General features: G+C 34.6%; 3 protein-coding genes and 2 pseudogenes across 6 annotated transcripts; 4 read left to right on the top strand and 1 right to left on the bottom strand.

The window, feature by feature from the left end:
• Window positions 1-721: 721 nt before the first annotated feature.
• LOC137745527 (agamous-like MADS-box protein AGL80 pseudogene) lies at window positions 722-1399 on the top strand (annotated as a pseudogene).
• A 3393-nt stretch (window positions 1400-4792) lies between these two features.
• Window positions 4793-5579, top strand: LOC137745523 (agamous-like MADS-box protein AGL80 pseudogene; annotated as a pseudogene).
• A 13761-nt stretch (window positions 5580-19340) lies between these two features.
• LOC137745602 (D111/G-patch domain-containing protein) lies at window positions 19341-22850 on the top strand. 2 transcript variants are annotated; one of them, XM_068485578.2, is made up of 8 exons: window positions 19341-19447; window positions 20275-20351; window positions 20614-20809; window positions 21025-21179; window positions 21409-21552; window positions 21656-21759; window positions 21871-22042; window positions 22547-22850. In XM_068485578.2, exons 2-8 carry the CDS (start codon window positions 20283-20285, stop codon window positions 22622-22624), a joined length of 918 nt encoding a protein of 305 aa, XP_068341679.2. In that variant the 5' UTR covers window positions 19341-19447; window positions 20275-20282; the 3' UTR covers window positions 22625-22850. The 2 variants fall into 2 exon arrangements, with proteins under 2 accessions (XP_068341679.2, XP_088538109.1); XM_088681983.1 differs by having other exon boundaries at window positions 19349-19450; window positions 20277-20351.
• A 298-nt stretch (window positions 22851-23148) lies between these two features.
• On the bottom strand, window positions 23149-23830 carry LOC148692200 (cyprosin-like). The gene is made up of 4 exons (XM_088681643.1): window positions 23822-23830; window positions 23552-23671; window positions 23449-23513; window positions 23149-23233 (listed from the first exon to the last, which is right to left on the bottom strand). The coding sequence occupies exons 1-4, from the start codon at window positions 23828-23830 to the stop codon at window positions 23149-23151; spliced, it is 279 nt and encodes a 92-aa protein (XP_088537769.1).
• A 123-nt stretch (window positions 23831-23953) lies between these two features.
• Window positions 23954-25482, top strand: LOC137746205 (40S ribosomal protein). 3 transcript variants are annotated; one of them, XM_068486281.2, is made up of 3 exons: window positions 23954-24239; window positions 24596-24814; window positions 25026-25482. In XM_068486281.2, exons 2-3 carry the CDS (start codon window positions 24667-24669, stop codon window positions 25166-25168), a joined length of 291 nt encoding a protein of 96 aa, XP_068342382.2. In that variant the 5' UTR covers window positions 23954-24239; window positions 24596-24666; the 3' UTR covers window positions 25169-25482. The 3 variants fall into 3 exon arrangements, with proteins under 3 accessions (XP_068342382.2, XP_088537180.1, XP_068342381.2); XM_088681054.1 differs by having other exon boundaries at window positions 23954-24342; window positions 24579-24814; XM_068486280.2 differs by having other exon boundaries at window positions 23956-24239; window positions 24579-24814.
• The last annotated feature ends 913 nt before the right edge of the window (window positions 25483-26395 follow it).

The following is a 26395-nucleotide window of genomic DNA, read 5'->3' as shown; positions in this document are numbered from 1 at the left end:
GTGGTTGAGCATTCGGAGGAGAGATCGATGGCCTATAGGTCCGGCCGCTCAAGAGTTTTTTTTTTTTTTTTTCTTAAGATGTTTTGATTTTTTATCTTTAAATACGGAAAAAGTAAAATTAGAAATTTAAGTTGTCTTGATATATATGGTATATTCATAATATATGCCAGAAAAGAGTGACAAACAAAAATTTCTGAAAGAAGAATGGATTAATTACCTTATTAGTAAGTAATTACCAAAGATATAGCGATATAATAACTCTATTTTAACTAATGAATAAATCATACAGGAAAATCTGTGTTTTCATACATGCATCTATGTATTCAAAATTCCAGACAAACTTCCATAAAAACCAAAGGTTGGATAATATCAAACAAAAATTCATCAAAATCATGTAAATAAACTTCTATTTTGCTAAAAAAATCCCCAGCCTAGATTTCATATTGTGAATTTGTTAGTGGCATAAATATTAAACCCAATGTACATATATGCCAAAATAGTCTACATTAATTATTGTATATCTCATTGTAAAAGTAATAAATTTCTTTTGAGGTCAAAATCTTTCATGATTGATTAAGGTTAGCCCTTGCAAAATACTATAAATAGCATATGTAGTATAGGGTTAAAGCACACACTATAACCCTAAAGTCACTAAGCCTCTCTTCTCTTCTTTTTCCCTAGTTTCCATTTCTCTCAAAATTTTCTCTATTTTGGGAATATCATGGCTGGGAGGAAGAAAGTGAAACTAGCCTACATCATCAACGACGCGTGTCGAAAAGCATCATACAATAAAAGGAAGAAGGGCTTCGTGAAGAAGATGAAGGAAATTAGTATTCTTTGTGATGTTCCAGTATGTGGTATTCTGTACAGTCAATATGAGTCTCAACCTATTGTCTGGCCCAATCCTTTAGAAGTGCAACGCCTCATCACGCAGTTCAGGAACATGCCTGAGGAGGAGCGGAATAAAAAAATGGTGAACCATGAGATGTTTCTGAAGCAGAGGATCGAAAAGGAGCAAGAGAAGCTGAACAAGCTGAAGAAAGAGAACCGGGAGAAGCAAATACGGATGCTCATGAACCAGTGCCTCGCTGGGAGGCCCCTTACTGATTTGAACTTAGACGCTTTGAATGATTTGGACTGTATGATCAAGGGGAGCTTGACAGAGATTGTCACACAGATCAAGAGCCGGAAGGAGAAGGAACTGGGGGAGATGAACCAACCCCAAGTCGCACCACCACAAGTGCTTGCAGCCACAACTGATCAGAACATGCATGCAGCAATGGAAACGCAGGTGTTTGATCAAAGCAACATATACACCAAGCAGACGGTTCCATGGTTCCTTGGGGACGTGCCAAACCAACAATTCGGTTTTGCTGATGATCAGATCCCACCCCTTTGATTTCCCTCCAACTATTTATTGAGTAGTTTTTGTAATTTGTTTTTCTGTTTCCATAGTGTTTTAAGTTGTTTCCAATTTGATGCATGTTTACCTTGACATCAAAACCACAGTGTTATTATGTCTTTTAATTTCTTGAATTTTATGTAGTAAAAATTTAATTATATAAGAATTTTTTTTTGCATTCATATATATATTTTTTAATTAGGTGTTATCCTCTAACATTTTTAATATATACTTGATAGGTTTCAAAGATTCATATATAAAAACATGTATGGAAGGGGGAAGATCAATGAGAAAATCAAAGAAATAACGACCAATCAACAAGCAAACAAAATTATGGGACCTATCAACCAGTGGGATGAATAACTTAAGACTTGAAGAGCAATTCTTTATGTATGTTTATACCATTTTTTATTGAATAATAATGTTTATAACATTAAAGGGCAAACTTCCGCCCCTTTAGTTAACTCTAGTTATCTGGAGTAATAAAAGAATGTAAGAAAACATTCAAAACGCAAGTGATAAATTTTTCCTTTTCGTTATATGCATATATTGAAGAAGAAAAGAAGAAGAAGGTGCTTTATATGAAAGAATTTTATCGAAGACTAATTCACGTAGGTACATTTGTAAAATTATGTATGTCAATTGGTTTTACGTATATATAATTGTTCGAGCTGGATTTCTAGGTTTGGTCCCTCGCACAGCTCCTCGGGGAAATGGCTCTTTCTTGCCCATTGGGCAAGATCTTGCTACTTGGTGTACTGTAAGGCGAGTTTATAGTTAGTTTGAAAGGTGCCTTTGTGGGGCCTTTGGTGTAGGCCTTGAGGCTCACAATAAAAAAAAAAAAAAAACAAGGACATGAGGTACCACTGTTATCTTTGTATAATAGATTGTTGAATGAAAGTGAATTAAGTTGCTTACTTGCATCCTAAGTTACTTAGACTTCTTGTTTATCAAAAGATTGCGACAAATGGGTTAAGTTTGCAATAAGTTATTTTCTTGCCTTGTAAACAAGGACTTTTAATTCATAGTTTTATATGTCCAAAATGAAGGGCGTTCAAGGCCCTTCCAACCATTTCCTCGATCAAAGTTTACTTCAATGAAAACAGGCTTAATAACTTAACCAGATCCGAAAGCAAATGAAACTCTTAAGTAGAAAACAGTTGAAAATGATTTAAAAACAAGAAGGAATGTACATTAAACGACAGATATACTAAATGTAAATACAAACAAAAGAGACTTGGGCAAGATCTAACCTAGTCGGGTGAGGTTTAACTTCTTGCAACCACTTCTCTTTATGTTTACAAGGGTTTGTATGCAGTGAGGGATGAAAAGTAAATATGTTTCACTAGAGGGAATCGATACTACAACACTAAGGGAAGGTAGCAGAGCTTCTAATCTTGACAAAAGATGACTTTCTATGAGGGAACTATAGCTAAAAAGGACTGGATGTGGACAAAATTCAGCTTTCTGGGGTACAAATTAGCTTGAGAGCAGAGTTTGATATGTTGGTTGAGTGCTCTTATCTCTAGTGCCCCTCTCAGCTTTTATAAACAATTTGGCCTGACTGTCTCAACTCTGCCTTTAGCTGATAACTTTCAGAAGGCAGTGAGTCATCACTTATTTGCTTGTCATGCCCTTGAAAAATGTTTTTTGGCTGGTGGTGAGTTATTCTCTGTCACCCATCACTTCAGTCATAGGCATATGGCCTATGCTTTGGCTGAAATGGCTTTCAATTTACCTCAAGCCTATAGACTGGGCTTGGATAAGTCTTCATTTGCTTTTGTGCCTTTGGGCCTTTATTACCACAAAACCCAATGTCAAATATAAACCCAAACAATAATACCTTAATAGTTAGACAAATCTTTCAATTTAATAGCCGAAGAAGATAACATTTATGCTTGGATGCTAACCACATTTGACACATGTAAACAAATATATTTCTTCTGGTAACTTTAATACTTTATAAAGCTGTTTCTTAAGTTTCTACATGCTTCAGAGGGTGATTTGCAAGAAGAGTAAGAAAAGAAGAAACGTTGTTCATGTGGTTTTTAGTTTTTATTAATTAATTTTTTTTATAGTAAAATTGAGGTTTGAAAAATACCATTTATTTTGATCTAACTCATAGTTGTACGGTAGGTATTTAACTAATTGTTTGTCATATAACCCACTCATAGGCACATCATTCAAGTATTAATTATCCGATGCGGAGAGAGTACCTATCATATATCTTGTTACTCAATAATATGATATAATCACTTGTTTCATTCATCTTACATTATTACCTAAAAAGCTGTATGATTCAAATACGAAGAATTTTGAGTAGAAATTCATACTCATTTTTAAGTAGTCAAGCATTATTCTATTGTTTTACTTTACCTTTTGCACGTGAGCCCAATAGTACAAGGACAATATTTTGATGAGGCATCATACTAACATGTACGTGATAGTATTCATCTAATTTTGTATTACTTTTAATTATTATAAACTGTAAAGTTATTATCTTATCGGAGTGGCAGGTGAGAATTCAAAAGAGGGATTGATGGATAGTGGGTCTGGCTTGCTCGAGTTTTTTTTTCTTAAGATGTTTTTATTCCTTAAATTGGTAAAATTAAAAATTTAAATTGTCATCGTATAGAGTACATCCACATGTATAGTGAGGCGTCGAACTGTAAGTTCTCTATTGAATAAGAGTGGTAGGTGAGCATTCCAAAAAGGGATGGATGTTGGTGGGTAACGCCCGCTAAAGAGTTAGTTTTTTCTTTCTTAAATGCTGGAAGATAAAATTAGAAATGTAAACTGTCTTGATATATAGTATGTAACATATGTATGCTAGAAAAGAAAGAAACAAAAATTTCCTAATGAAAGAACGGATTTACCTAATAAGTGATAACTTCTAAAGACAATTATATATAATATTAATAATTCTTTAATAAATGAATGAACCATACCCAAAAAAAAAAAAAAAAAAAAATCTGTGTCTTAGTGCATGCATCTGATGAAAGTTTCAAGATAAACTTCCATATAAAACCAAATAGTGGATAATATCAAACAAATCCAACAACTAATGTGTATAAACTTATATATGGTAATAAATCTCCGTCCTAGATTTCATATTGTAAATATGATAGTCGCATAAATATTGAGATTGTGATTTTTACACATTCTTATTTATTTTTTATCATCAGATTAAATAAATCAAACAAAAACAATGAATATGATTAAACAGAGGTTGAAAAGAGTGTTTATCATTGTAAAAGTATAAAATTTCTATTGAGGAAAAAATCTTTCATAATTAATCAGAATAGGCCTTTGCAAAATACTATAAATAGCATATGCTGGTTTGGGTTAAAACACACCGATTAAAAATCTGAAACCCTAGAGCCGTCCTTTTCCCATTTTCCCCTAGTTTCCATTTCTCTTTCTTTTGAGAAACCATGACTAGAAGAAAGGTGAAACTAGCCTTCATCATAAACAACTCATCGCGAAAAGCGACATTAAGGAAAATGAGGAGGGGCTTCATGAAGAAGATGTATGAGATCAATAAGCTTTGCGAAGTTCCAACATGTGCTATAATGTACAGTCCAGATGAGTCTCAACCTGATTTCTGGCCTGATTCTTCAGGAGTGCAACGCCTTATCGAGCAGTTCAGAAACATGCCCGAGGGGGAGCAAAATAAGAAAATGGTAACCCATGAGATGCTTTTGAAGCAGAGGATAAAAAAAGAGCAGGAGAAGCTCAACAAGCTGAAGAAAGAGAACCGGGAGAAACAAATTCGGATGCTCATGAACCAGTGCCTCACTGGGAAGCCCCTGACCGGCTTGGACTTCAATGATTTAGAGGATATGGGGTCAATGATCAACGAGACATTGAAGGACATTGTCGCGAAGATCAAGAGCCGAAGGGAGGAAGAGCTGGTAGAGATGGATCAACCCTCAGTTGCACAACCACCGATGCGTTCATCAGTAACTGATGAGAACTTTCATGACACCATTTAGAGGGTTCCAAGGTCCATTGGGGACGTGCTGACCCCACAATTTGGTGATGTGGATGATCAGGCCCTACCGCTTAAGGGTTATTAGGACCACCGTGTTAGGTGGTCTAAGAACCCCTTTAATTTAGCTTGAATTGTTCAAGTAATTTTTGTTATTTTGCTTCAGGGGTGTTTTAAGTTATTTCTATTTTGATGCTTGTTTACCTTTACATTAAAACCGCAGGGTTTGTCTCTTAATTTCTTGAGTTTTATGTACAAAAAATTAATTATATAAGAGCTGCTTGCTTGGTAACTTTTGTTTGTACTTTACTTTATTTAGGCTACTTAGTACTATGCTATAGTAGTATATTTTTTTTCATAATGAGAAATCTTAAAGTCCGAATTCTATAGATGGCGAGTTTGAGACCAATTTATTTCCTCTTATTTTCTGGTATTCATGTAGGGGGTTAGAATCCAAGGACACATTTTGTGACACACAGTTTGTAGGGCTTACTCTATGATGTATTTCAATGATCTATCTTTTACGTTATCTCTCAAAGATCATGTCTACCACAAATCACCCAAATCCAAAGCATATGACTGTTGGATTAAATTTAGTGTTTTTTTTTTTTATACAACCGTATTTGTTCATTTTCTTCATTACAAAATGCCTTAATGATTTTGAATTTATCTCAATTTTTGCAAGGATCATCTATGAATGATGAATTGAAATATATACAGTTTTGATTTTTTAAAAAGGTTTCGGAATGGGACCCACAAAAATGTGTGTTATGTGTCTAATTGCAAGATAATAAAAGACAATAAACACTAGTCGGACGGTGAGTTGGGGCTTAGCGCCCATATGCTTAGGTGGGGCCTAAACAGATTTCATTATGTTAGATTTAAATATATGTAATATATACCTAATATGTTTTTTTATTTAAAATAACATATATGTAATGTTAGAGTTAATACATAATAATATAAATGGTCTTAAAAGGAAAATGATAATAAAACAATACAAAAAGTAGATAAAAAATAAATAAAAGTGATGATTGATTTAGGTTAGAGAAGAAATAAAATAATATAAAAATTAGTAAAAAGATATAAGTGGCAGGGGTGGGTTCGGTTCCAATCAGTTTGGTTTTGTTTGGTTTCTTTTTTTTTCGATTTTTATTCAGTTTGGTTTAATTTCGATTCGGTTTGATTTATTTATAAAACCTTTTTTTTTTTTTTTTAATCTGAAAAGTGGTCTAAGCTCTAACTTTGCTTCCAGTTTTTCATTTCCAAGAAAGTAAAGGAAGAAATTAAAGAAGAGAAAGAGAAAGAAGATGCATGAAGACACAAAGAGAAAGAAGATGAAAGGGAGGAAAAAAAGGAAGAAAGAAGAGGGTAGGGTTGGGGAAAAAATAATGGCAGAAGGAAGAGGGTTGGATGGGGAGAAAAAAAACAGAGGACTTGGATTATAGGTTAATGGCTGGCCTAAAATAAAAACTTAAAACTTGAGTCTAAATTTAAAATTGGGCTTGGAATATAACCCAATAGTAAATAAACAAATAAAATTAATTATATTTAATTTGGTTCGGTATGGTTCCGTTTTTGAATCATCGAAACCGAAACCGAACCAAAAACTTTTGGTTCAGTTTTCTTAATTCGGTTCGGTTCAGTTTGATATTTTTTGGTTTTCGATTTTCAAACCCACTCCTAATAAGTGGAACCAGGAAAAGTGCAACCAAAATAGGGATGGTGGGACCATAAACAAATTGTCCATTCCATTCAAATTGATAAGAAGATGGTGGTCCCCACTAGTCCATCTTCTTCCTTCTGACTATATACCATCAGTTTTTCCCATATTCATAAAAATTTTCAGACTCCGACGTCTTTAAATACAGCCACCTAGGCTTTCCTAACCTTCGTCTAGCTCCGCCTAGTTCTGCATAACGCCGCCTAATCTCGCCCAGGCATCCGCCTAATGTGTTTTTCTGATTTTACCACCGACTAAGAGTTAATCACGACGGTTGGCCACCATCCAGCCCTAACTAATTTTGAAGTGGTCGGTGACCCATTTAAGGCAAAGTATTGAGTAGGGACTTTGCTTGACGAAAAATTCATCACGCAAAGGTCCACGATTTATTTAAAACCACATATTCACTCTCCCTTTTCCTCACATACTTTTTCTGAAACTATAAAGTTCCCCCCGTTTTCTTCTTCCCTAAACCTCTCATATCCAATTTTTGTTTTAATTTTCTGTACAATGTTTGATTCCGTTGCTCCTCCAACTAAAGGTTGTGAGGGAGAAGGATCTCGGAAAGGTAATACTTAATTTTATATAGATTTAATAGTTTTATTTTTATTTTTTGAAAAAAATTATTGAATGAATTACTTAGTTTGATTATGAAATTTATATTTTTTTCGTAGACAAAAAAACCAAGAGAATATCGGTGGGCCCAAATGGTGATTGATGGCCGACTTAAACGAATCATCTATGATGATTTCAGAGGATCTAAGACGAAGGCGCACGCCATGCTTGGGCACAACGTTGGGGTACTAGTGCAGAACAATTGTTCTACAGAGTGGGCGTCTTGGAAAAAGGTGCTGGAAGAGTTAAAGAAGTTTATGTTGGATGACTTATCAGTAAGTGTGAATTAGTAAATTAATAAAAAAATTTGTTAAATAGTATATTATAATGTTTAATAATTAATTATTTTTATATAACAGGATAATTATATTATTAAAACGAACCCAAACTTGATGTAGTTCATCGATAACATCTTCGAGGGGTTTGCGGAAGTGGAAGTATGACGTCGAGCGATATGACAGTGAAATCCTTTAGGACCAGCGCAGTAGAAGTGTTATTTAATTGTTACGGACGAATAATATTCTTTTTTAAGTATGTATTTGTGGACCGTATTTTTAAATATTTCTTTAATTTGTATTTCGATTAAATTTTGTTTTTAGTAGTTATTTGGTTACTATAATTTAACAAGTTCTATTATTTTAATAAATATTAATTTAAGTATTTGTTTGGAATTTTGAAGTTTATGTAAACAGAGAGTATTCTCTAATTGTTCTTCTATCAAAGTCTAATGAAATCTGGAATACTCTCTATTTACATAAACTTCAAAATTCCAAACAAATACTTAAATTCAAAGTCCTTCGTCGCGCAATTATTAAGGCGACAAAATTTTTTTGTGATGAAAGTCAATTCATCCCATGAAGTTATGTCGTGCAAAGAGCATTAGTGGGACTAATGTTATATTCGTAGTGGAAATTTGCTACAATATATTTTTCATGCCGCGAAATCTTTGTCGCACAAATGTTTCGTGTTTATAATCAAATCGCTCAACCACAGCGGCAGAAACTGCAAAATATTTTGTAGCAGCTGCCTCTACACCTCCTCCCCGATCAGCTTCCAAGAACAGAATAACAGTGAAATAGTTAAGCAAGATATCACTTTTTTTTCATTCATCTTGTAAACTAGAAATTGTCCACGTATCATCTTTTGTTAAAGGAAAGGGCTAAACAAAAATTACTCTAATGGAAAGTAGAATTTTTTTTTTTCCACTTTGTAGATGTACTTTGAAGTGTTATTAGAATCTGAAATTATTCTCTCTAGAACGTACTTTGCAAAATGTAAAGAACGCTCTACTAATAAAATTCTATGTGGGACTTTGAGGGGTTAATCCTAAACAATAAATTATTCATGGAAATAAAACAACAAAAGGTAGTCACAAGGGATCTTAGAATTAAAAGTGAAACTTTATAAAGTTATAACAGAATTAGAAAAGGTCACAATTTCATACAGCTATAACTTTAGGCTGGAATCACTAGTTACTTGTCACTACACCACTACACCAAGAACTTTAGGCTGGAATCACTAGTTACTTGTCACACTTTGTGTTTTTAATTATGTCTCGAATGTGGACGTTAACGGAGGCGGAGCCATTCAGGATCGAAAGAAAGTTGGCAGACAAGGGAAATAAGCAAGCCTATTTTTAGCTACTCCTCGTGGAACTTCATTTTGATCTCATTTTACCTCTTGTAACTCAAAAGGCGTCATTTACTCCTTGAAACTTAAAATTTATTTCACTTTAAATTGTGGACTCTCTTTTCTCCTTGAAACTTATAGGTTGCCTCCTAAAACATATGTAGGTCCAACACCTAATAAGACTATAACACGTGTGCAATAATTTGATAATAAATCTCTATTACGCATTAATATTAACAATTAGAGAATATTAAGTTTAAAATAAATTGAAGAAATGAAAAAAAAAAAAAAATGATTAGTGTGGCTTACCCAAATTAAAATCACATAAGAAATTAACAGATTTAAGGTAATGTGGAGCAAATTTTGAGTTTTATAGAGACGACTTTCAAGTTTCAGGAGGCAAAATAAAATCAAAATCGAGTTCCAAGGGGCAAAGTGGAGCGAACTATATACGAGTTTTAGAGAGTAAAGTGACAACTTTTGAGTTGCAAGAAGTAGAGTGAAATTAAAATCAAGTTCCAGAAGGCATATAGCTAAAAATAAGCCAAATAATAATCCCTTCGAATAAAAGTTGTGATCAGCAAAGTTGCCAATGGTTTTTTCTTTTTGCTAAAAAAAAAATTAATCCCTTCGAATATTGCTAAAATATAGTGCAATCCCAAACCAACGGCGAATGAACGAAATGTTAGTAATCCGAGCCAACAGCAAATTAATGAACAATAATTAGTACAATCTGCACCTAGTTTAATATGAGACCTTATATTACTTCACCAAGCCTGTAACCAACTTGATAGTATTTAATTAGCAGCCATATTAGTGGAGAATGCTGAAAAACAACTTGCTCCGGTTGTTTGATTAGCTGATTTGAGTTATGATTCTCTGCGACAGGGTAAAGATTTAGGGTTTTGGGTAAAGATGTTATTACGTGACACAAGATGCATAGTTGTAGACACCAAAACAACAGCTAGCCGGATGAACGAAAATTAGTACATTCTCCACTCACTTTAACACGAGACCGTAGATTAGTTCACCGAACGTGTAATTTCATGATTGTAGACACCGAAACAACTAATAGCATTAGTAAAGAAGGTTTTAGAAACAAGTTGCTCGACTTGCCGTGATTTGAGTTTCGATTCAATGCCATGGGGTGAAGATTTTGTTATGTGACACACAACATTCATAACATGCTTTAAATTGATTCTGGTTCAAATTGATGTTAATTATGTGTCTCCTACTATTTTGGAGGGTTGGTCTGGTGTTTTTTTTCTCCACCATTGCTTTTGTTTCTGCTAGCTGTACATACTGTCTGTGGAAAAAAAATCCTATGCCTAGCTACACTTGCATGTTGCAGTAGCCTTTAAAAACAAGTATCTAAAGTAAAATGCTCACTATTATAAAAATCTCTGTCTAGTAAGGTCTAGGCTGGTCACCGCCCCAATTAATTTCTAGGCATTTGACAATTAAGAAAAGACGCCTAAGCAATCTAAAGTAAAATGCTCACTGTTTTTAAAAAATCTTCACCTAGCACCGCCTAGATTGGTCACTGCCCCAATTAATCTTGAGGCATTTGACAATTAAGGAAATGCGCTTAGACCTGCTTAGGCGCTCGCCTAGACTCACCTAAGTACCCACCTAGATCACGAGTCTCACTTAAACAAAAAGTAGATAACTTACGATTTGCATTTTTTTTTTCAATATATTCTAAGAGACTTGTAAAATACTTGGATGAATATTCATTATATGCTTGGTCCCTTGTTTTCCATATGTTCTAATACTTTATAATCTATATGTCATTCTATTTTGCAATGTATTTATCCCCATACAATTATGTATTTTTTACTATAAACAAACACTTATTTATAAGATATATAATATATTTGTTTAAATCCATCTAGTCCGCCTAGACTCTCACCTAACCAGCTAGGCACTAGACCCCATCCCGCCACCCGACTAACACCTACCGTCTTTTAAAACCTAAAAGATTTGAGAACAAAATTAAAGCATGAATTAGCTACAAAAGTAAAATGATGTACAATAATTTGTGCGGAGGAAGCCACAACCCCTATTCGTGGAACTGTCCATGTTAGATTCCAAATAGTTATAGGCACTTAACTTTGAATCAGTTTGAATCAGTATATATTGCCAGAAAAGTAACTGAGTAAATTGCTTGCATTACGAAGCTAGAGTCCGGTTCTCGTCTTTCCTAACCCTAAGATATTTAGAAAATTTCGAGAACTTTTCAGGCATGCGCCCGTTGTACGCAATAATTTTTTAAATCAATAGGCCTTGAGGAGACAGCTGCTTTATAATATATCTGAAATTTGGTTAAGAATATCATGTGAATCACGTTGAAGGTTAAAATCTAAGGAACTCAATGTGCTCGTTAAATTTTCTTAATCTTGTAAATTTGCAATTATACAATTAAATCATGAGCATCAAGCTCAAGAACAAAGTTTCTGTATGAAGCCACATAAAGACTTGTTATTGAGTTGTTGCATATATAATGCAAATCAAAAGCAACCTGAATTTATTTTTAAACCACGAATGATTGATCGCAGACATGGAAAAGAAATGATGAAAGCAACATAATTGAGTGTCTGGTGGTACGAATAATTGTATAATTCAATGTTTGGTGATACGAAATTTTACAAAATTCTAGGGAATATCTAACTGTTTCTAGAAGTGCTAAAAGCGTTTTATGACAACCAAAAACACTTACATTATTTGGCAAAAAACCTAAAAATTGTTTTGTAGTAAAAATGTGCTTTTCTAGGAAGCACTTGGATGTCTACTAAAATACCTTTCGGCAAAAATGCTTAAGAGCATAAGTGCTTCTTGTAGAAACAGTCATGCTGAAACTTCTGATTATTTCATCTCTCTTATACTATGTTTTTAAAAATATATACACCAGAAAACTTCGACACTGATTTTACCTCTCAGTAACAACTTCAGCTAGCTCATGCTGCTTATAATTAAGTTTATGGCAATATACTACTGGAGTTATGAAGAATGGTACCATATGAAAAGTATTCTAAAGTTTTCACTTATATTAAATTTTCTAGGAAACTGATCAATAGCCATTAGTAGTCTACTTAAATTTCTTTAAAACCAAGATAGAAGAATAAAACAAATAGGCACAATAATAATTGTATAAACTATGTACTTGCGATATATTACACAAAATGCATAACAGAAGCAAATACTACTACATGTATTATTGTGATTCGCAAACCAAATACAACTCGTTAATTTGAATAAATTAACTTACATAGTATATAGTATAGTAAGTAATGCAGGCGTGCGTAGTTCTTTTTTTTTTTCTTTTCTATTTAGGCCTTTCCAGCTGGGTTTACTGTTAAGGTTGGCAATCATATTCTGAGACAATGTTCTTGTGGATTCTGTCTATGAAAGCAGCAGCTTTGTTGTCAATCCCGGGCTCAGCCACCGACCGACCTCTGTCCTCCTCGCTCGGCCAAACCCTCCTTGCACTCATGTGGGAATCCTCCATTATGTCGTCCCCTCTGCGATTGCGTGGCCTCCTCGATTTGAACATACTGAAGAATGAGAAGGCGGATTTCTTCTGCCTGTTGCCTGCCATAACTCTTTTTCGTCACGAAAAAAGAACAAAATACAAAGGTTTAAGTGAGATGAAGATAGTTCAAATAATGAGAATTTGTACTCTCTTTGGTTTGTAGTGACTATTAGGAAGCTGTTGTGTATTTATAGTGGGAGGTGATCCTAGTGGATGGAGAATCTTGGAGGATTCAAACTGCAGCTAAGTAATATTGGATGGTTGAGATAAAAAAAAAAAAGGAAAAAAGCATATTTTCTATGGTCCTCTACTTTCTCAATTGACCAAAACAGACTCAGAATTATTGTCGCTTTCTTCTTCTAAGAACTGCAACGCAAACTCCATATATGGCTCCCTTATTCACTTGTGTTCAAATCCTCCTTTTCATTAAAAGAAAAAGAAATACCGTCATCGAAATTTGCATTAAAATTTGCAGATAAATATTTTGAATAATGATATTGCACCTAAATTTCATGGTTATTTTTTCAAGTAATGCTAGAGAAAATAAATTTAGAGGGCTAAAATTGTAAACTAAATGATGTGTCATCAATAGAAATGAGCACGTCTATCAACGCTTAAGTGATAAATCAATCATCAACTTAAATGTCCTTTAATTTCCAAAATTTAGTCTCCAAATTTAATCTCCCTAACATTACTCTATTTTTTCCACATTCTTCATCGTCCAAATCATTTAATTACCAATTATAAGCAGCCAAATCTTACCCGTTTTCGTGCTCCGAGATGTATATTTTTAGGGGTTTTTGAACTTTAATCCTTGAAGAAGATTAAAATTCAATAAAAACCTAGTGCTAGATTAGATATTGATTTTAGTCCTCTAATGTGTACTTAATTCAAATTTATATTATATTTTTGTTTTAATATTTAATAGATATCTTATTTAATGTCATTACATTACATTAAAATTAAAATTATTTGTTATTATACACATTTTAATTCATTATATTTATTTTACTTCCTCTAATTAGTGTACCTAAACATTCGTATCATAATATTTTTTTTTACATTTGTATCATAATATATTTTACTAAATTAATGCACCGAAATGTCCGTACCTAAATATATTGTAGTGAATTAGAAGCACATAAGAAAATATGCAAAAATATAAGCGTATCAAAAAATTCCGTACCTAAATATATGATACTAAACTAGTGTACCGAAATGTCGGTACCTAAATATATTGTAATAAACTAGTGTACTGAAATATTCGTACCTAAACATATTATATTAACCTATACCAAAACGTTCGTACCTAAATATATTGAAATGAATTAGTGGCACATAAGAAAATATGCAGAAACATGTATACCGAATATTTACGAAAATATTTTCTTATATAAGATACTTACCATAATGAGAATTAAAATTTATAATATTTTCATAAGATTTAATTTATGAAAACCATAAAATTATAAATAAAAAAGAGAGACATTTAATATGCTAGCATTAAATAGAGTATAGGGACTAAAATCAATTTTTAATCTTGTATATGATATTTTTCTAAACTTCATCTTATTTAGGATTAAAATCTAGTTTTCTAATATTTTTATTTGATTAGCTATGGACTGTACATTTCACGGCGTATTTAATTAACAGATACTACAAGCATATGATCCTGTCACCAGAACAAGTTTACCCTCGTGATCTAAAACTTGTTTAGAATATGATTAAGCTTGTACTTAACAAACAAATTGGCATGTTAATGGGGTTTTGTTTAAGAAGAAAGTTATTATTTGGCCTTCACCTTTAAGGAATAATAAATACAGGAAACTTCATAAAGATAGAGAAGAATGCACAGGGTATAACAGTAAAAAATTTCCCCTCTGTTCCCCTGTCTCTTTTTTATTTTGTAAAAGCGTTAAATCGTTTCGTTACCAAAAACAACAAATACAAAAGGTGTTAAATGGGTACATATACTCTAGCAACCAATTTCATGATCTGAGATGATTCGCACAAATCACCAATGATTTTAAACCCCTACACGTTTACCACAAGAAACCACTAGAACTAAGAGAGTCTCGGAGCAAATTTGTCCCAAAAGGCAATGAACACGACAAACCTACTGACAAGACCCTCACAAAGACCATCGCAAACGGAGTAAGATTCTCTCATCTTTTTTTTTCCTTTCCTTCCCTCCTCTCATATTTGAACAGTCATGATTAAGTCACGTCAACATCTTATATTAATTTTTTATAAAAAGAGAAAAACAAAATAAAGAATATGAAAAAAAATGATGAAATGGATGAAAAAAAGATGCAAGAGAATCATAATTCATCACAAATAGCGTGTTCACCACAGATTGCCTAACCGAGGCAAACCCAAACTAGTGGTACAAGGGCGAAACATAAAAACTAAGCTAAAGTCGATTACGTGTTTGTGGACGAGACCATGGGTACTTGTTTGCGTGGGTAGCAGCAGGGGAACGTGGGTTGCCAATTTTAACAAAGACAACGCACAAGAAGTGGTGGGTCGCAAATTTAATTTAGTTTTAATAATCAAAGGTTTGTTTCCCTCTTTTTTTTTTTTTTTTTTTTGCTGGTTTTATAAATCCCTTTAGTATCTGTGAGAGTATGTGAGTTGCATATAAAGATGAATGACAAAAATCTTGTGATCATAGCAATCAAATAGTTTGCACAGTGCACAGAAGTTTCTATTTTTGTAGCAGAGTATGCAAGCTGTCTAGCATTTTGGTATCCGAGATTCTTACTTATAAAAGCCAGAGTTTGGCGTCCTCCACCGACTTATACTATATTATTAAGCACAGAAGCCCTTTATTCCATGCAGCTGCTTCTCAGGTCATTAAAATGGTAATGGTTTCTTTGCAAGCTGTAATCACTTTGGTTGATGAAGTTGACACAATCTTAACTCTTTATATGGAGAGAATGATGCTTGATTTTCAAAGTGCCAAATTGTTTGATTATCGATGTTGATTGTTAAGTTATTACATTGTCGACACGTTGGTTAATTCTTGATTAATTAAGCAAACAAAATAGTGGATTTGGCAAATATATGAATGCGCAGCACACAAGTTAGGCAGGATAAGCTAGAAATTTACGATTACTTGTTTGTTAGACTAATCCTAGAGAGTAGAAATAGAACAGAGTTCTCTTATACTTTCTGAGTATCTTGATTCTTTCATTCGCTTTAACAATTTTTGTTTCAGTCGAGTATTTTTACATTATGTTTGGATGAAGAAATCTAAGATTATTAAAGAATTTTAAAATGACGGAAATTGAAATGACGAGATTTTATTTTCTAGAATTTTTGAATTTTCTTGTTTGGTTAACCTAATAGAACAATGGAGGTTAACCTAATAGAACAATGAAATTGAATACATAATTTGTTATTTTAAACTCTCAATCATAGAAATTGGGAAATGACACCTATTTACATGGAATTGGAGATCTCAAATTCTAAGGTTTCTTTTCCACACGGAAGTTCTAAATTTATATATTTATAAATTCAAACAAAAGAATTTGTGCATTATATATAGAATTAGGATCCGGTGATACATTATTTTGACACACATTTTGTGGGACCTACTTCGTAGTTAATGTAATGCCCCTACCCCCAAAATTTTTATTTTCGGGGAATATTATTGGTGATAAGCCCAAATTAAACTCTTGGTTAGTTAACTACCATTAAACATGATTCTCTACTTCACTTTCCTATCCCTCACATTAAATTCATGACCAACTTTTAATTTTCAATCCATAAGGTTAATACTCAAATTATTTACCAAATTCCTTTTCTTAGTACCAATTCTCAACAAAGGATTTATCTCAATGATTTAACTATCACCTATCGTAATTCTTTAATTATCTGTCTTGTTTACAACCATGATTCATAATTAAAAATTTAATCACCAAACGTACAAATTTATTCTCACTTTGTCACTATTTCCTTTTGTAAAACATTTCCCGTTCTAAAAATTATTTCTCGAGTAATTTAAGGCTGCATCTAACACTATTAGACTGCCTACGTACCCTTGAGTGGGATCAAGCCTTTCGTAGTTCACATTTCCAAAATTCAAACCAAATCCGAAAATATTCATTTAGTCCCACATATACCACAATCGTATTAATATTCAAGCCACAACAGTTAGATCTCCAAAGCATAATTAGAATTGTGAAATTCGCATAAAAAAACAATGTCGGCTCCTTGGCCGTGCGCCGCCGCTCGCGCTGCCGTGGGTGGCGGTCGGCCGCCTTGACTCGCCGGAAAATTTAACTATTTCTAACAATTCTCAAAAATTACAGAAATTGAGATCTCGAAGAGTAGAGCAAACTTTATACCTATGGCCAAGTCCATGTTGGCGTGGAAAGGCTCCAATTTGCCTCAAAACCGTCGGAACCTTATAAATGGGTGGCCTCGAATTGTCACCTCTGGTGCCCCGCCGCCCCTACCATTGTTTGGGCTTTGTTGCAGCCATCTAAGGAAGGGTTTTGGTGGAGGTAATTGTAAGAAATCATTTCACAATTGATGGATTTTGGGCAAGGTCTCCCGCTGCACCCATCACTATTTTTGTACCAAAATACCATCAAATTCCCTCTAATTTTTGGTGGAACCAGAAGAGAGAGGGCCAAGGTGATGATTGGGAGCGGTTTATAGGTCCAATTCGTCAAAAAATTGGATGAGAAACTGCAAGGAGCCGCCGGTTAAGGAGACGTGTTGCACGAGTTTTGGGCCAGGATCCGTGATCCTGTGCACCCTCCTCCCCTCCTTTTTCCTCCCGGCCTCCTCTTCCCCTTCCCCATTTTCCTCCTTTCTAACCTTTCCTTTTCATCCCCGCCATCCATCCCATTTTTTTTTCTTATTTTCTTTTCACCTCAACCACACAGGTGGCACACCTCAGACTCCAGATTTCTTGGAGGATTCTAGTTAAGTGCAAAATTACAAAAATATTCCTAACTTTAAACGTTAATAACTCTTTCGTTATAACTCTGTTTCACGAACGGTTTTCGTCCACATATTAATAATTATGAACATCTAATTCATATATTTAAATTTTCAGGGTATTATAGTTAATTTCAACAATCCAAGTCTATCTTTTATATTTTACCTCAAAGATTACGTCTACCAAAAATCACCGAAACCGAAGCCATATGACCATTGTGTTATATTTATTGTTTATTTGCATAACTGTGTTCGTCTATTTTTTTCTACTACGAATGAATGTCGATAGTCTATGAATGATGTACTAAAATATAGACGGTTCAGATGGTTGAAATATGTTACGAAGCGAACTCTACAAGACTATAAAATATGTGTCAAAAGCTCTGTGTGTATATATATGTAAGGATAAATTACAAGGAGAAGCCCCTAGGGCTAACACCAGCTAATGTGCTAATGATTTGGTTTGTTACAACTTTTCTTGGTTAAGTGACAACTTTTCTCGTTCATCACAGCCATAGCCCTTTTTTGATATAAATAGTGGGGTTTCTTAGTTTGACAAAATCTTGTAAGTACTCAGTTTTGTTTATTGGTATCTTATTTTTGATAAATAATATGATCTACACTAGGGGGTGAGGAGTTGGCTAAGCCTCAATGGGCTAGCAATAATTTGGTTCAAATTCACTTTTGTCGAGAATCGAACCTGAAGCCTCTCACTTACCAGTGAAGAGGAATACCACTAGACCGTAGTACTAAGTGACTTGTTTATTGGTATTTTGAATAAGTGGAATTAATTTGATCTCACGCCTCATTTCATCTCCATTATTGGATTGAAAGGGATAACCTATTATAGTGAGCGCATGTTAAAGAAAGAAACGAAAAAATATATATCTAATTTGAAAGTTGAAGATGAATTATGAAAGAAAAAAATCCATTCTAATTCTCATCCAATACCCTTTGAAATGAAAAATCATCCATCTACCTTCAATATGTCCTCTAAATTAATGGATTATCCATTTCAGTTAAATCCTATGGAGCTTTGTTGATAGATTAAGTTGGAGCAATCAAATGAAGAAAAAAGTTTTTGGTCCGGAAATGAAAGGTTAGGTTTGGGTGAAATGATTTTTTATGAGATTGTAAGAGTGAGGTCGTCTGCGCATGAGGATGCCATAATTTATCCTTAAAGGAAAGTGTTATTCATACACTAGTTTTCATCTTGCACACACTCTTATTAATTTTTTGTCATTGATTTTCTTCAATTTATTCGATTCGGCATCTGGAAATTGAGAAGGGTGTGTAAGAAGGAAAAATGAGTATGTGGATAACACTATCATATAAAATAAAATAAAAAAACCCTAAGTCACAAAAGTCATTTGGGCTTTGTGGGCTCTTACTAAAACCCAACCACCAAATCAACAGACAGTTCAGCCCATTGGGTTGACCCAACTATAGTTGGCTGTTGGGCTATCGAACCCCAATCTCACTAATTATAATTACTTTTTTGTTAAACCAAATCGAAGAGGGTCATAAAACAGAGCCGGTTCAAGATCCGGAGAGCATCTTTGGTTCTTTCATTCGCCAGAAATTTTGGCTGCGTCAATCCAGGTACTCTATGCCTAATTGAATTGTTCATATCTGCTAATTATTTGATTTGTTAACTAATTGCCTACTTTGCTCGTTCATCCGGCTATATATATATATATATAATTTGGAGTTTCTTCTTTTATTGTGATTTGAACTATTCGAAATTATTTACCTTTACCAGGTTTTTGAATTGGGTTTTCGACCAATTTGTAGAAAGCACTCTCTTTTGTGTATTGTTTCTTCAATTTTGGCTTTAATTTTCGTCTTTCTGAGATGATAGAGACTCTTTTGCTTTATTGGAATTTTATTTTTCTGAAATTTATTTCCCCGAATTGGTCAGAAACTTATGGGATTTACTGAAATTACCCAATTACCTGTTGTTTTTGTTTTAGTGTAGTTGGTAATGCTTTGTGAGCTTATGGTATATTGAAAATATGGGGTAATGTTTGAATTTTGTTGGTAATTTTGTATTTGTTAGAATTATGTTTGTTGCTAGGGAAAGGCAAGATCAGATCAGAAAGTTCGATTTGTATATAGAATAGAATCTTAAAAATCTTCATTGCCTGAACTTATTGAGATAAATTTTAGTTTCTGCTCTTACCGGTTCAATCTAAGTGTTGCAATCCAACTTTAAGTAAGAAGAAAGAGCTTTACCTTTTAATGTTTATATATATAGACAAACGGCTATTGTTAAGAGATCTTTTTGGTTACAATTGTAGGTCAACACGCTGAATTGGTGTTTTGTGCTTTCTTTCGTTATGCGGTTTTGATGTTAGAATCTTTCAAATAAGTTCACCCAGCGCCTTGAAATTGTACGTTAACATTTTTGTTGGTTCATGATTGCTTAGGTAACATCATGGCCTACCGGTATAACGGTAGACAGGAAACAGGCACCCGAGGCAACCCGCAACATCAGAAAGAGCAGGTAACTAATGTATTTCTAGGATCTTTATTTGTATATATGTTGGATCTTAGCTCCTTTACTTTGGAACTCTAAAGTGGTTTCTGAGTTTTAAGGTTCTTGATTAACTATATGCAGTTCCTCATAAATGTCATTGTTTTAATTTTAGTTTACTTTAATGCATACATGCCAATTTTGCATTGATATTATTATTTGTTTGCCAATGAGTCTGTATGTTTGTAATTCCCGCTTTATTATGGTGTATGATTAGACCTTTATGGTACAGGCATATCAGGGTTCACTAGTTGATGATCTAGCAGAAGAATTTCGATTGCCGATTAATCAAAGGCCCACAGAAAATGTTGATCTGGAGAATGTGGAACAAGCATCATTGGACACACACATAGCATCATCTAATGTTGGTTTTAGGCTTCTCCAAAAGATGGGGTGGAAAGGGAAGGGGCTTGGGAAGGATGAGCAAGGTTCGTTACTAGTGAAATATTTATGATTGTTTAATACTCATGTTCTGTGGTAGCTATTAATTATCTGTAGAGTAAGTGGCCACCTCTTTTAATTTTAATCAATAAATTCTTTGACAACTTGTTTCAGTGCCTTCAAGTTATATGACACTACATTTTTTTATTTATTTTCATTTTTTTTATGTTATTTATTCTTTGTTGGTGCGTTCCATGTGCAGGAATTACTGAGCCAATAAAATCTGGGATTAGAGACCCAAAATTAGGAGTTGGAAAACAAGAGGAAGATGATTATTACACAGCAGAAGAAAATATACAGAGAAGAAAACTCGATGTGGAATTAGAAGAGACTGAGGAAACTGCAAAGAAGCGGGAGGTATGTCTTTGATCTTAGTTGCTATAAGTGTTAAGTTATAGATAGTATTGAGGTTGATGCTTTACTTTTTCTGAAACCTAAACTTAATAGCAGAAGGCAGCATATAGCATATATGCATGTCTTTTGACGGGAATAGGACCATCAACTTTCGAAGGTCTTGAGAATTTCCTGCAGTTTTTATTACCTGGTGGCTTCTACTGCCTGCTTCGTGCCCATTATGAAAATCCAGGTATTAGCAGAACGTGAGCAGAAAATCCAAACCGAGGTGAAAGAAATACGCAAGGTGTTCTACTGTGAACTCTGCAGCAAACAATACAAGTTGGCCGTGGAATTTGAAGCTCACTTAAGCTCATATGATCACAATCACAGAAAGGTAAATGACACTGTTAATCTACATTTCTTTGACTTAATTGTGTTTGTGGGGGGTGTTTTCCAATATGGTCTGAATTCGCAATACCCTTAAATGAGTGTTGCAGCGTTTTAAAGAAATGAAAGAAATGCACGGTTCCAGTAGTCGGGATGATCGCCAAAAACGAGAGCAACAGCGTCAGGAGAAGGAAATGGCAAAGTTTGTTCAGATGTATACACTTATTTTCCCTTCCCTGATTCATACATTATTCATTTGCTATCTGTATCCTTATAACCTCACTTTTGTAACATGTCTTTCTCTGTCTTCTTCAATTCCATGCAGTGCGGATGCTCGTAAGCAGCAGCAGCAGCAGCAGTTACAACAGCAACAAGAAGAATCTGGGCCTGCCCCAGTTTCCACTGAACTGAAAAGTGCTACTACACTTGCAGATCAGGATCAACGGAAGGCTTTGAAATTTGGGTTTTCTTCTAAAGGTGCAACCTCTAAGTCTAAGGTACGCGTTCATGTTAAAGATGAGTTTAATTAAAGAGGAAGGTGATTTATGGTGGTGCATATGGCATACAACTTTTTTACGTGTGCAAATATTTATCTATGAAGCATGGATGTGTAGACTGAGAAATCTTGTGTTTTGTGTTCTCTAATGACGTGCTGATTATCTTTGTTCTCTCTGTCGAAGTATATCTGGTTTCTCTACATGATACCTTTTCTTACTTAATTATTTCAAATATGTATAATATTACGCTTGACATATCTTTTGTTTGCTTTCATTGCTTGGTTCCAAAACTTAAAACTTTTACCGCCACCGTCAACACTTTTCTATCTAATCTATTAGACCGGGAACTCTGCATGTTGCACTCTGAACTTTGACAAAATAATTACATTGTCCCCATTTTATCTCATGGCAATTTGATTCTAGCCTTTGTTATCAAGGCAATCAGCTCTAGTTTATAAAAATTATGTCCTCTTAACATATGGGCACTATTCTCCCATTTTACAGATCTCGTTTGGTAGTGCTGCAAAGAAGCCAAAAGTCGGTGTGGCCTCAGTATTCGGCAATGATAGCGATGAAGAGTAGTGCGACAGTACTGGCCATCAGCTATGTACCTTATCAAGCTTACATTGCCTCCTTATGTAGTTTTATGTGACCCACGACACCAGTTATACGCATTTGTGTTGCATGAGATGTAAGATCATTTTTATAGTTTTACCAATCGGAGTTATAAACATCGATGCATATGAACGATTGGTTTTGTAACGAACTATTGTTTGTGAAGACATCAGCTCGCTCCTCTTGTTTAAAATTAGGGAGTTTTAACAAAACACTTTCGATACTGTTCATTTTTAAAGAAAAATCACATTTTATCTTTTTCTGGTACTATTCACTACACCTTTATTTGTCTCTTTTCATTAAAACTAAAGTTTTTTTTAACTTTTCGTAGTTTTCTTTTAAAATTATGCAGAGGCAAATATATCAAATCAAAGCGCAAATATATCGAATCAAAGTGAAAAAGAAACGATTCATGATACAATACATACATAAGTTAATAAAGCATCGGAGTCGGAATACATAAGATGCACAGAATCAGAATGGTACGGCTGTTAAGCAGCTTCGGCAAATATAACTCGAATGTTACCAAAGTCGAACACCGTGTGGTACGGTCCCATGAGTACGTCTCCGAGAATCCTGCAGGCACAAAGTCGAACACCGTGTGGCACGATATATTTTTACATTAAGGAAATTAAGAGTTCGGTTAAGTCACACAATGAACAATCTAATTTGGTATCGAATTCGTCATCTACGGAATTTGAACCTAAGATCTCACTTACAAGTAAAGATAAATACTATCAGATTATAATATTGAGTGGCACCTGATCCGGAGTTATGTTGTAGGGTTAAACCAATAATTTGTTCTCGGGAAACAGCTCCGGTTCGTGATTATGTTACTGATGCAAGAAAGCATCAACTACAAGAGGAAAATCTGTAGGATTGTCAAAATCTAACCTGGTCCGGAGTGAGAAAGAAAGGTTTATCTCCGATGGTGAAGGTAACGTTTGGCATGCTCGAAAGGCTATTGCAGTTTACTATCGATTCTCCTGCTGGACTAGGGAGGCTCTGATAGAGCTGTTAAAATTGACACAAAAATGGGAGGACGTTGATGGATTAAGTACACTGTTACAGTGGGTGTCTTGGTTTAATAACAAAATGTTATGTGGAGTGAAACTAATGCATGATATTGTATTATTAGATTAGAACACTATTGTGGTAGTGTACGCAGTACATCTTAGTTGCTCTTCAGAAATGATAAACCATGAAATTGACGTGTCAAATGATATTTAATTATTTCCAAACTATATCTTATAACTTAAGCGGTATACTTAGACCATGTATCTAAACGTAACAAAATTGTCTAAAACATCGTACTCTCCTATTTGCACTCAAGTTCAAACTTTTTTTCTTTCCGAAATTGAATCATAATATCCCCGTTAATAAAGGAAAAAGAAAAGCACACTCCCCTCCCGGCCCAAGCCACTTCAAGCTGAGCCCATTTCCCAGCACGCAGCCCTCCTCTTCAGTTCTTCCTTTTTTTTTTGGTTTTTCGTCTCACATCTAGTACCGGACTGAGAGTCCCCAGTCCCCCCACTTTGTCGATCAATCTTCACCCTTGTCTTCCTCCCAAAGGTCCAAAAGGGTAATTCCCTACACCACCTTCGCTGTAATGCCATCGGATTTGTGTTGTGTTAGTGTTATACAAGCTTTTTCTCAAACTGCCCTGTGGGAAATATGCACAGAAGGTGTTCGACAAATTGCCGCAATGAGATAATTTTTCAATTAGAGCGTACATTTGTTATATAGATTTAAATTTTCAGATTATACTTAATTGGGTTAAACCCTTTTGTGCTTGTGACTAATGGGTATGCATGAAGTTAGAAGCTTTGTGCAATATACAAGTGGTTGAAGCAAGATGGTATTTGTTATGGTTGCATTTGATTTGACCCTTTAGCTTACTTTTAATTTGTTTTTGAATTAGGCTGTTACAATTTTCAGTGGGTTAAGGCCAATAGCATTACTAGGTGTGAGAAAGAAGCTCTGAATTGCAGCAGAAAGTTGTAGAACCGATGGCGTTGAGGCAGGTTTTAGGGTTCTCGGATGGCGAGTTGATGAGGTCGGATTGCAAACCTTGTTCCAGATTGATGAGACAGACTGCCGGTGTTTTCACTGTTGGCGGATCATTGGGATTCTGGATCCTTTGCAGATTGCATTACGGTTTGTTCTATCAACATGCTTTCTCTGTTCAACTCAATGTTATGTGCTTATCATAATAATCCGATGCTAAGTTTAAGCCTTAGACAAACTTGCTTTTTCGGATGGCTTTGTTTTTCCATGTTGAATACCTCGTTGTAGCTGTAAATACTATCCATTCTATTGTATTTACACAAAGTCAGGGCTTGTGTGTTGTTGTTTCTGTGATTTGCAGGTCCGAGAATTACAGTTCCAAGGAGTCTTCGGTGGGCGGCTTGTGGAGCGGTATCTGTGAGCTCATCCACTGCTTTGCTGGTTCGGTTGTTTAGTCCAGAGTGCGAGCCCCAAAACATAGCTACTTATGACAAGGGAAAGTAGCACTAGATTCGTGAAGGTTGTATCGTCGTTCTAAGTAAGTTATGTCGGGTTTGTTAATCGTTACAGAGGAGTGATTCCATGATGGATATTTCGATTGATGTAAGATATACCTTGAAATGGACGTAACATTTCGAGTATCGAATTAGCAGGACTAAGAATCCTGCTTTTGTTGCATAAAAGTTCATTGTCTTTCTTACACGATGCGTCTAAGGAGCAATTTCTCTTAGCAGGAGCCCTTGAATCTCCTGAATTTCAGACCTTGTTCCATTTTGCTCTGAACTTTCAATTTGATTTTGAGCATCCTAAACTTTCAATTTATGCTAATATTCCCCCAATAGTCAAGTCGTTCACAATTTTTGTCATTTCATCCTGTACATTATGCCTGGCCAACTTGTATGAGCCATATACAACAACGACGACAAAGTTTTATTCTACTAAGTAGGGTCGGCTATATAAATCTTAGAACGCCACTGTACTCGATTTTGTGCTATGTCAAAGAAATGGTGTATCGCAAAAAATTAGTAATACGTAAATGCACACCATAGACCACACCGCACCACACCTCCCATTCAACTTCTTTAGCAACACAAACCGTAAAACTCATTACCCAGTCCCACCAAATTCATCTTCCATTTCCGGCTTGCACAAACTCTCTCCCTCTTGACCCTCCACCACCCATTCCTCTATCAGTTAGTCATCGACCACCTCTCTCTCTTCGTTTTAGCCGCCAACGTAGAGTTCCGTCAGTTCTTAACCAATTCTTTCTATTCGACCGTTAATGTCCGTCTCTCTCTGCTCTCCATATCTCTTTGCAATTCACTCACTCTCTCTTTCATGATTTAGGATTTTTTATTTTTAAATTGGGGAAAAATTAAGGGTTTTTTAAATTTTTGGTGGGGATGAATTTCAGAATTGAGGAATGATTTTCGAATTTGGCCCAAGGGATTTTGGTTTTCCAAACCTGAAATCTACTTTTTTTGGATTACAAATTTTTTGGTAAACCAAAATTTTTGGTTCACGATTGGTTTAATTTTTCTTATTCCAATATTTTAGTTCAGTTTTCAGTAATCACTTTTCAGTTCAATTACCGAACTGAAACCATCCCTAGATTCTGTAGTACTAAATTGCTCCAAATTGATTTTCGTTTTAGCTAAACACAAAATTAAGCCATGGATTTTTTTTTTTTTTTTTTGGTAAAAAAGGAAACAACTGGTTTCAAGCCACGGT

Source organism: Pyrus communis, chromosome 12 (genome assembly GCF_041283825.1).
Source record: "Pyrus communis isolate YQ-2024b chromosome 12, ASM4128382v1, whole genome shotgun sequence".
NCBI lineage: Eukaryota > Viridiplantae > Streptophyta > Magnoliopsida > Rosales > Rosaceae > Pyrus > Pyrus communis.
The sequence above is the reverse complement of the archived record's forward strand: the minus strand, read 5'-3'. Positions and strand labels throughout refer to the sequence as shown.

What these genes read in the sequence shown, in the direction of transcription:
- LOC137745602 (XM_068485578.2), top strand. Translation starts at nt 20,283, where the DNA reads ATGGCCTACCGGTATAACGGTAGACAGGAAACAGGCACCCGAGGCAAC. An exon ending in CGCAACATCAGAAAGAGCAG is followed by an intron (nt 20,352 to 20,613) that starts GTAACTAATGTA and finishes TTTATGGTACAG; the next exon opens with GCATATCAGGGTTCACTAGT. An exon ending in AAACTGCAAAGAAGCGGGAG is followed by an intron (nt 21,180 to 21,408) that starts GTATGTCTTTGA and finishes ATGAAAATCCAG; the next exon opens with GTATTAGCAGAACGTGAGCA.
- LOC148692200 (XM_088681643.1), bottom strand. An exon ending in TCTTTCTCACTCCGGACCAG is followed by an intron (nt 23,514 to 23,551) that starts GTTAGATTTTGA and finishes TTCCTCTTGTAG; the next exon opens with TTGATGCTTTCTTGCATCAG. An exon ending in TTCCCGAGAACAAATTATTG is followed by an intron (nt 23,234 to 23,448) that starts GTTTAACCCTAC and finishes TTGTGCCTGCAG; the next exon opens with GATTCTCGGAGACGTACTCA.
- LOC137746205 (XM_068486281.2), top strand. Translation starts at nt 24,667, where the DNA reads ATGGCGTTGAGGCAGGTTTTAGGGTTCTCGGATGGCGAGTTGATGAGG. An exon ending in CCTTTGCAGATTGCATTACG is followed by an intron (nt 24,815 to 25,025) that starts GTTTGTTCTATC and finishes TGTGATTTGCAG; the next exon opens with GTCCGAGAATTACAGTTCCA.